This window comes from Octopus bimaculoides, chromosome 18, assembly GCF_001194135.2.
Source record: "Octopus bimaculoides isolate UCB-OBI-ISO-001 chromosome 18, ASM119413v2, whole genome shotgun sequence".
Classification (NCBI taxonomy): Eukaryota; Metazoa; Mollusca; class Cephalopoda; order Octopoda; family Octopodidae; genus Octopus; species Octopus bimaculoides.
The window spans coordinates 28,146,694-28,154,857 of record NC_068998.1 but is presented as its reverse complement, the minus strand read 5'-3'; the positions used below and the strand labels follow the sequence as shown (position 1 = coordinate 28,154,857).

Genomic DNA, 8,164 nt, shown 5'->3' with positions numbered 1-8,164 from the left:
TTGGGAAAGGGCACTTGCTTTAGTGGTCAGGGTAACCATGATTTTTGTTTGGTTTCCACTGGTAGCTCTCAGAATTCTCTCATTAAACAGTTGGGAAAGGGCACTTGCTTTAGTGGTCAGGGTAACCATGATTTTTGTTTGGTTTCCACTGGTAGCTCTCAGAATTCTCTCATTTTAGTGAATTTTACTTTGAATTTTTTGTAATTTCCCTTCTTTATATGATATTTTGTTATGTAATTCCACACAGTATTGTCGTGTACCATCCTTGATTTTTTTGTCAATCTTTTTGGTTAATAAACAAAAGATTATTATTATTATTATTATTATTATTATTATTATTATTATTATTATTATTATTATTATTATTATTATTTTAATCCTGGGAATTGACTGTGTCAGTAAAGCAATGTTTTAGGGAAGTGAATTGGCAGAATTGTAAGAAGATTAAACAAACTGCTTTGCAAAATTTAGTTACAGCTTTACAAACTGAGTTCAAATCCTGCCAATTGTTAGTTCCTGTATTGAACTTGTAGTAAACTTATTACAGCTGATAGTATTTAATTATTTATTTCTCTCTTGGGTTTTAAATATAGATTCTACCATTTTGGTTTTGGATGAAAATTTGAAGGATTTCTAGACAAGGTTATACAGGAGAAATATGTATGAAATATGATTCCATTTACTCTTACTTGAAATGGAATCACAAAGGGAAGCACTGGAGGTCATAATGAGGTGTGAGTAAAGTACTTAGAAACATAAACACAGAACAAGTTTTAACTTTCAGTAATAGGTGTTTAAAGATCGAATGTATCAGAATTTGTCAGCATCACATTGTCACTTATTCAATAAAATCTGAAGGTACATATCTTAGTGGTTAGTGGTATTTGGTTCACAATCATAAGATCATGTGTTCAATTCCCAGCATTGTGTTGTGTCCTTGAGCAAGAAACTTTATTTCATGTTGCTCCAGTTCACTCAGCTGGTAAAAGTGAGTTATACCTGCAATTCAAAAGGCCAGCCTTATCACATTCTGTGTCACGCTGAATTTCCATGAGAACTATAAGGGTACATCTGTCTGTGGAGTGCTCAGCCACTTGCATGTTAATTTCACAAGCAGGCTGTTCCATTCATTGGATCAACTGGAACACTCATCGTTGTAACCAATGAAGTGCCAGTTGAGTATTTAGTAAATAAAATTATGCTAATCCATTACAGGAGCTTCTACATAGCAATTCAATCTGCTAGAAATAGCAACCTGCAAAAGAATTTTGTGCATATACAAAATTTATACCAATCTTAGAAACTATTATTTGCATTCCCCAGATTCATTAAAATTCATTAACCCATAAAAATAATTATATGCATATTTCACATGTTCTCAGGAAAGAGCAAGTGTAACCTGCATATTTTCATGAAGCATATTAGAAATATACAACTGAACTAAAAACTGAAATTAAATTATAGATTCAATTTGTCAGGAGCTAATTTCTACACTCTACTACTTTCCTAAAGGAACATATTACTGATATCTTGAAAAGACACAAGGGCCAATTTTGAAGGGGAATATTTGCTTAAATCAACCTACATGCACTAATGTTACTCATTTCACCAATCAGTGATGGAATTTGAACACTGAAAATAGAAGACCAAAGTTTGTAATCTGATACTCTGTCAACTAACTGTTGAAGCAATATAATATTAAAAAGGCCCAGCAAAGAAATGGAATCAATATCAAAGAAAATCCAATTTACTTACAGATACTTTCATTTTTAGTAATTTTGATGAAGGCATCAATTGTTCCTTTATACAAAGCTGTCCCACGTTGAATTTGTAATCGAGTTTTTATTAAGGAGAATGGATATAAGATTCCTCTTACAGAGAAGCTACTCAACATTGTTAAAGGAAAATATTTACTCTTATCCAGCATTTCAAATTCAATCACTTGTAAATTAATATTATTTACGTTAGTAGCCATGACAATAGAGACGTACAGTTTTAAATCAGTGCAATATTGTATGTTACAAATTTTCAATATCCATCCTGGTCCTTCCAGAATTTACTTCTACCTTTTTTTCAGCTCATCTTGAAATCAGTACATTTTGGTTAATTATAACGAAACTGACAAAATCAGCTGACATCTGACAGTCATAATTACATAATTATTTAAGGAACCATCATAAGGCTCTTTTCTCTGGGGAACCTGAAAATTGAAAGGAAAAATAAAAGCTTATTGCAAATTTAATATTTGAAATATAAAGAATAAAAGTTTTAAATAAACATTGAAAGTGAGTAAATTAGAAGTTCTTTAAAGAAAATAGTAAACACTTCATTATGAATTTTGACAAAATTGATAGAATCTCTGTGACAAAGAAACAATTATGAAAGTGTTACAATAGTGAGCTAATAACTAACACAGGAAAACCCACCTGAGAAGTCAGCTTCTAAGATTACACAAAATTTTGTAAGTATTGTATATAACAATATAAAGTGTAAAAAAAAAAAAAAACCTGCATGACCTTCAAAATTAATTTTTGAATTGTTAGAAGAACCAGATTAGACAGACTAACATTAGGCCTACAATTACTTAATGTAACAGTTGTTGCATAGTCAGATACTAGACATTTCTGATGCTAGGTGTAATAACATTCTAACAGTTTACAAGTAGTTTATTGTTGAGTTATAATCTTTTATTTTTTTTTTTTATGTTTGCTGTAATTAATCTTAATATTGATAAGCATGTGCCAGTCTCTCCCACAACTTATCAGGAAGTCATAAGTCTTTCTTCCAGAGTAGTTTCCCTTCGATTCCTTCCATTAGGTGATGCCCTGAGAATGCTTCCAGATCTGCTATTGCCAGTTAGGTGAAAGATTATGCAAAGTTAAATGTCCAAAAAAGAAAGAAACAAAATATTTGAAACAAATTTGAATTCCTAACAGTATCCACTTGGATGTTTTGGGGAACCTAAACATGGTTGCACAATCTGCTAGAAACAGAAGCAAAGGCATCTAAAATCATCCCATCACCATCTTAAACAATGTTTTAGTGACTACATTGATGTTATTGATAAACACATAACATGAAAGTGAGGATTTACCAAGGTTAATGGGAGAACACAGACTCCTGATGTAGTATTATGTGACACATCTTTATTGTGGTTAAAAAACATTAGTTGATAATATTTTAGATACCCTAAAAAAATAGAATGGTCATGATGGGAATGTCATTGATCATCTGTTTAATCAAGATTAACTGAAATCTAAATAACAACTGGCTGCAAGAAGATGGCAAAATGGTTATGATTACAATTAATTCATCTTCAAGTTCCAAAAATACTGCTTGGAAATTTAATGCATGCAAAACTAAAACTAATCATCAAAGCAGAAACAATTTTTTTTTATTGACCAAGAAGGAACATAACCTTTAAAGGTCCTCCCAGACTAGTGAAATTGATGTGGTTGATCTTCAGTTATGACTTCTGTGAATTTGGCACAGCTAAGAAAAATGTGAGTAAACAAGGGAGTTTCTATGTGATTGGTTGAGATCAACCACAAATCCCACTCTATAGTCTTAAAAAAAAGTAAGCACACTGAATAATGCAGTTGTAGATACACTATGGCCGAACAAAGAGAGAGATAGAGATCTGCACAATCAGGGCTGACATGGTATAAAACAGCATGTGTGCAAGGAGGAGCAGTTCCATGGAGGAGTGACAGATGCATCAACTAGTTAAAAACAGAGGTAGTCTGTAGTATAGTAGTTCAATGGAGCAAAAGCTGTTGGAGAGAGAATAAACAGCATATCCGTGAACCGGTGGTTTCAGTGTGTTGGTGTCAATAGGATGTTTGTATGTGTGTGCATATGTAACAGCTTGCATAGAGAAGCTTGTAGGGCAGGAGTAAAGGAGGTGAGGCTATTATGTGCCCTCAACATGTTGAGGCTCTCTACTTATAGAAACAGCTAGTCTGGCATAAGATATCTAGGTTGAGATCCAGACAAAAAAATAATCTTAGGACAAAACTCTATTTTAAAATGCCCCCTATGAAAGTGTAAAGAAGGATAAACCCCTTGGTTAAATGTTTTATTAACAAAACATTCTTTCAGAGATTTTATTTCCAAAATACAGCAAATAGTGGAATATGTATTCAATAATGAACACATTAGTGTTGTGCTGTATCACTGGTTATATTAAACTAATTATTAAATTAATCATCTAATTTTATATAATTTTTTTTTTGTTATATTTGGGGGTGGTTTTTCTTTTCTTTTTAAATTCTGATTACACTGTATTTGTTGAATTTTGTATTTTTTAATCGCTGGGTTTCTATCCTATGTGACATTTTAAACATTCATTATTTTCTCTGTGGGGATTTTGTCCTAAAAAAGGAGGTGGGGTCCTATATTGATCTATATTGTGAGTAGGTATGTGATAGCTAACGAGTGGAAAAGAGCATCGTCTGCTTTGGTAGGTGTATGAGGCTAGAAGTAGCAACAGCATGTAGGTTTTTAATTTACAGTAGGAATGAGTACTATTTCTGTATAAAATATATATATATAATGACTAGGATTCATTGAAATTCTACTAATATACAAAAATACAGTCAAGTTAATAAAAAAAAAATGATTTTAATAATAATAAGCAGTATGTTGAGTGAAGGAATATGCTCAACTATATCGATTGTTGCTTGAAATCAGAAATGTTTCCTCACATCACAGCACTCTTAACATTTTTCAATATTTATTCCTTTTACTACCCGAGACTAGATGCTGATCATTAGAAGTTTTCTCGAATTTTTATTATTCATATTCGAAGGGTCTGTTTCGTGATTATAAAATTCCTTCATTAGAGGTGCCCCAATGACCTAATAAGGTTACAAGCAAATCAACTAAGCAGTTTAAATAACTTAATCTAGAACGTCTTCTTAAATTAAAAATCAAATTTTTCTGTAGAAATTTTCAACTTTTTTCATAAAATTTCTTTAAATGTATCCATCAATCAAGAAAATTTCATACATGACAGAATATCGACGAACGGCTTTTTGAACTAAATAGCCAAACCATTCATCCATCCGAGATAAATAGTTATATAAAGACATTGAAAAATGTCAGGCAAACAAACATTACAGCTATATTTAGAGAAACTTTCGGAATACAATTAAAAATGAGAACATATCTAAAGGCTTTCTATTGATTTCTACAACTAATAGTTGCTGTAGACAACCGTATATTGGTCAGGTTTATTGGAAGAGTGCATAAATAGCAATAACTACAAGTACTAGAAAATGAATGACCATCAGAAAATAAGGGAATAAAATCAAATTATGTTCATGAATACAAATTAAATGCCACAAAACGATAGAAAATATAAAGAGATAGAAAATGTAGCAGCTTTTTACCAGTTAATGTATCCAACAAAAGGTTTACAGTGTCTGAGATAAGCCCACATTTCTAACTAAGCAGGTGATTGTCAAGGTTGCATAACCACTTTAATTACATAAGATGTAAACATAAAACAAATGGTTATTGTTTATATTATTCGGTTTAACACCAAACTATTCATATATCAAAGTTTAGTAATTTTTTTAAGATTGTAATTTAAAACACCCTTTAATTATTCAAATTAATTCTAAAATGAAGGAATTTTTATTATTTATTAATAAGGAATAAATAAAATTTGGTTAGTGTGTGTGTGTATATATATATATATATATACATACATATATATAAATGTGTGTGTATGTTAAACGTAAATATATAATCGAACCTGCTGGAGAGTGAAATATAAATAATAGACACACCATTAGCAGCAGAAAGTTAACACCGACCTGTGCTCACCCCGAACACGAGTTTCCGGCGGAAAATACCCGTTTTCGTGATTATTTACCCCAATTTCTAATTTAAGCACAAACGGAATATAATTCTTTATTCAGAAATGTTTAAATTTTAAGTATTAATTAAATTGAAAAAAAAAATCTATTAAGGAAAAATTCCTAACATCAATCAGATTCTATTATTTTCCGGAAATAACGCACTCCAGATGTTTATTCTATTAAAAATATCTAAATAATTGTTTTATGATTCAATAGTATGATTCAAAAATTTTTTTTAAGGAAAAAATTTATTTTATCCAATTATATAATATTTTAAAGTATCTGTTGAAATAACTTCTTTATTAACTGCGGTTTTCTAGTACATGGCTAGCATCTGTGACCATGGCTAGCAGCAATGACGAACATGTGGGTAAGTTATCAATGTTATCTACCTTAATATTTTATTCTTACATATGTATTTGGATTATTGTTTGTTCATTTGGATATTTAACTGATACTTAAACATTATTTAGCTGTGATCGTTATATCTTACTGGCGCCCTCTCACTGTCTCGTTCTCTTTGCTTCTGTGTATGTACAAATCGAGTGTTTAGCCATGGAAGAGTGAAGGCAAATCTAGTTTGTAGTATTTAAGCCAAGGTTATCTTATCAGAATTTTATAAATAATAATAATTATCGAAATCAAAGATAATAGCGACTGACATCACTTCGCCTTTAAACTACATTTATCTCCACGTAATGTATATATATATACATACAAATATATATGATTGTTATTGAAACCCCCTCCTCCACCATAAATTTCCACTGTTATACGTCGTCTAATCGTCTAAGAAACACTATTTGTGTTCGTATTATTGAACCTTAAATAACGACAGAAGTCGTTTATTAGAAGATCTGCAAAAATATCTCTAGAAATCTCTAATTACGCTGTTTGTTTCATATATTCTATGATTAATTCTTTTCGTCTTTATATTATTAATATGCGAAACAAATTTTGTCTGTTTTAACACTGACAATCTAATAAAATTATTGATCACTTTATTAATGAAATTCGTTCATGGAACAATTTACATTTTGTTTTTAATACACATTTAATTCTAATTTAAGTTAGATTTGTTTTGTGTTCGTTTTTAGCAACCCTTCCTTTGCCAAATATTAATTTTGTTTTAATTACTAAAATTTCGAGAGCATTGGGAGTTGTTTTAATTGAAATTAATTAGAATATCAGTAATTTTTTTTTGTAACTTACATCATTGATTTCTTTTAGATAATTGTTATTTAAAGTTAGCTTTTTAGTTTTGTAGGTGAGCTGATTAAAATAACACCCACCCAAACTGATTCGATATATTTATTAAATGATGTTCTCTTATAGTGAAACGTAGGCGAATTTTATTTACTGTGCTGTGACAAATGATATTTCTTAAGAGCAAATGTCGTTCCTTGGTAGAATTTGGATAATCTCTTTTAGCCTGATATTTTGTATATTTTTAAAATATTTCTTCCCAATCACGTGAATTTTCACATTATTCAATTTGCGTCTCCAATTAAGTAATGTGAACAAAGACTCTTTTCAAGTAGGAAAGAAATAAAGAAGTTATATGATACTAAGGAAGAGAAAAGTATACAGTATTACATAATTTAGCTTGTAATATTTTTTAGCTGTTGTGTGGTGGTTGTGGGTCATGTTCATATACACACAGAGAAGTTATTCTTAACAGACTAATCACTTCACAATGGCTTCCATAGGGACCGATGCACAGCAGATATGAACCTTGTTCCAAGGCAGCTTCACAAGAAAGGCAAAATCTACAACAGGAGCTGTTCATTGCATTTGGGGATGTTTCAAAACACGATTAAGTGGGAACTTCAGTTGGGTGTTCTCAGCAAGTAGCCCAAATTAGCAAATCTTTTATACCAGTAATGCACGGAGATGCTATTCTCAATTCTCGCGCGATGGCACCAGGTTGCATGCCAGCTCCTACATAATTTAATAACGTTTGTCATTTGAGTGAAAACAGTGGTACAAGTCCTTATAAATTTTTATCTTGAGACGAAGCTGTCTATCAAGTAAAGGCTTCAGCTCTCCACAATCTTGGTTCAGAACTAACCTTTGAATTACAGAAAGCTAATGACTACTCCAGCCTCACACTTTGGATTCCCTGCAAAACACCATCTTAGTAGCTTTTTAAAAGAATAGGTCTTATACTTAAGGTTCAGAAAACAAGCATATACATATAAATATATAATATATATATATATATATATATATCTTATATATATATATGTGTGTGTGTGTGTGTGTATATATATATATATATATATATATATATATAT

The 8,164-nt window shown here is 30.8% G+C and overlaps 2 protein-coding genes across 4 annotated transcripts in view; one reads left to right on the top strand and one right to left on the bottom strand.

Moving 5' to 3' along the window:
- Window positions 1–5,900, bottom strand: part of LOC106880916 (solute carrier family 25 member 44) — a 19,981-nt gene extending 14,081 nt beyond the window's left edge. Inside the window, exons 1-2 of one of the 3 annotated variants that reach the window (XM_014931085.2) lie at window positions 5,796–5,900; window positions 1,756–2,200 (exon numbers count right to left, since the gene is read on the bottom strand). In XM_014931085.2, coding sequence (XP_014786571.1) covers window positions 1,756–1,975 — 220 coding nt within the window. In that variant the 5' untranslated portion in view covers window positions 1,976–2,200; window positions 5,796–5,900. The other 2 variants (XM_014931084.2, XM_014931083.2) reach the window with 2 other exon arrangements.
- A 178-nt stretch (window positions 5,901–6,078) lies between these two features.
- LOC106876434 (cytoplasmic aconitate hydratase) overlaps window positions 6,079–8,164 on the top strand; it is an 82,622-nt gene continuing 80,536 nt past the window's right edge. Inside the window, exon 1 of the mRNA XM_052974608.1 lies at window positions 6,079–6,237. Within this exon, the coding sequence (XP_052830568.1) occupies window positions 6,210–6,237 (28 nt within the window). The 5' untranslated portion in view covers window positions 6,079–6,209. The remainder of the gene's footprint in view (window positions 6,238–8,164) is intronic.